Source organism: Alexandromys fortis, unplaced genomic scaffold (assembly GCF_014885135.2).
Source record: "Alexandromys fortis isolate MF-2015 unplaced genomic scaffold, M_Fortis_MF-2015_v1.1 scaffold_5612, whole genome shotgun sequence".
NCBI classification, from domain to species: Eukaryota; Metazoa; Chordata; class Mammalia; order Rodentia; family Cricetidae; genus Alexandromys; species Alexandromys fortis.
In genome coordinates, this window is record NW_026073472.1 from 1 (window position 1) to 1,877 (window position 1,877).

Consider the following 1,877-nt stretch of genomic DNA (forward strand, 5'->3'; position numbering starts at 1 on the left):
GCAGGGCCTTCACTGCTCTCCTCTTTGCCTCCCAGCCCAGTTTTGCTGCTGTGACATTCCTAAAGCTCCATGTGGGACTTTAGCCTTTGTCTGTCGTCTCCTCCTCTCCCTTTCCAACATCCTGACAGAGGCCCCGTACCTTGGACAGTGATGGTCACAGACCTCGACTTGTGTTGTCCCCTTCCTAGGTATCCTGTGCAGTGGTAATCACCGCTGTGGCTGTGATTTGCTTTGGAGATGGAGAAGTTACCGTTGGACTGACGATATTTTATAGGTTTTCCATTCTGGTATAATGTGATCTTGTTCAGGGGTTTGCTCCTCCAGCTATGGCACCTCAAGATGATGGTTTCCCCTTCCTCAAACACGAGTTGAGGGGTCTGGAGCAGCAGCCAGTCTGAGCGACACAGAAAGACCATCGGACTCAGAGGGCCTGGGCTCAGTCCTGAGACACAGGTTACCCTTCCTGGCAGGATATGATCTGCTAAGGGCGAGAGAGCTTTACTTTGACATCAGACAATCTTGATCTCTGATACTAGCTTCGCTCATTCACAAGCTCATTAGTCTTGGGCAAGTCAGTGAATTCTTCTGGGCCTCAATTTCCTCATCTGTGAAATGGGCATTGTCAGATTTTGCAGCTACACTAGTTCTTGGTGTACAATAGTCTCCTTCCTTTTTTGAGAGAAGGCAGCTATGGCCCTGTCCTGTCAGGGAGAATACAAGAGATGGAGATACAGGAAAGGGGAAGGAATCCAGCCTCATGGGTGTGAAAAGAATACGACAGAGCCTTCCCTTTGGAAACTTCTGAAGCAAATAGAAACAGGTGTGGACCTACGGTTCAGCATGGCCAGAGGAAAGTCGTCAGCTTGCTGAGCACATACTGGTGAGAGGAAGGCACTAAGAGTGATAGCTAGCGACAGTAGTCGACAATGCAGTCTCGCGGTGGCCTTTCAGTGGAGAAAATCTGAGTCTTATAAAATCGTTGATCTGCCCAGAAAAGAATTGATAAGCCCTGCCCTGTTCTGGATACTGCAAACATGGAAAAGGACGAGACACGGCTTTTCACCTCATGTGTCCGCAAGCTGGTGGAAGAAAAAGAAAGACAAGGACACCCAGGACTGTGAAGGAAAGAGATCAGGAAAATACCCACGCTCTCCAGAACCTCAGGGAGGAGACATTAGCCTTCTCGGCTAAGCAGAGGAGAAAGCTGAACTCAAAGTTAAATAAATAACCGTATTTGTATAGACGACTCTTTCCACAGCCTGGGTTCACTTGTGGGCTAATGGCATTTTTCTGAGTGTCGTGTAACAGCAGGGTTTCTATGAAATAGGGACTTCCTTTTTCTGTCTTATTCAGCTGTCTGTCTTTGTCCATGAACCTCTGTTGCTGAATCAGGACTACCACAAAAAAAAAAAAAAAAAAAAAAAACCAGCTCTTCACACATGCTGAGGAATTTCTCAGGAAGTCGCAAGCCCTCCACGTGCCTGCGGCGGACCAAGCACAAGGGAGGGTTAACAGGGAAACAGTAGACAAAAGTCCCCCAAGCAACTCTTAGTGATGCTTCCCAGAAACCAGGCCACCCCTTTTCCTGCGCCACTCCATCCCACCCCCAACTTCCTGGTATCCCAGCTCCTTCCTGGGCCCGTCTACTAACCGGCAATCACTTGCAGTTGTACGGGGTCGCTGAGGATGTTCTCCTCCAGTCTGCACCGGTATTCTCCACTGTCATTGACTGTGGCTTTAAACGTGTAGTTGGGCCGGACCTGGCTCCGGAGAGAGCTCCCATTGTGGAGCCACTGGGTCGAATAGTTCCCAGGGTTGTGGGTCCCTTCGCACGTCAATGTCACACTGTCTTCCTTGAGCACCTGGATCCATGGGGG

At 49.5% G+C, this 1,877-nt stretch overlaps 1 protein-coding gene across 1 annotated transcript; it reads right to left on the bottom strand.

Moving 5' to 3' along the window:
* Window positions 1–31: 31 nt before the first annotated feature.
* On the bottom strand, window positions 32–1,871 carry LOC126496491 (low affinity immunoglobulin gamma Fc region receptor III-like; the record flags this gene model as incomplete). Its single annotated transcript, XM_050133986.1, has 2 exons — window positions 32–394; window positions 1,652–1,871. Coding segments are annotated over 2 exons (555 nt in total), but the record flags the coding sequence as incomplete, so codon positions are not given.
* Between the last annotated feature and the right edge of the window lie 6 nt (window positions 1,872–1,877).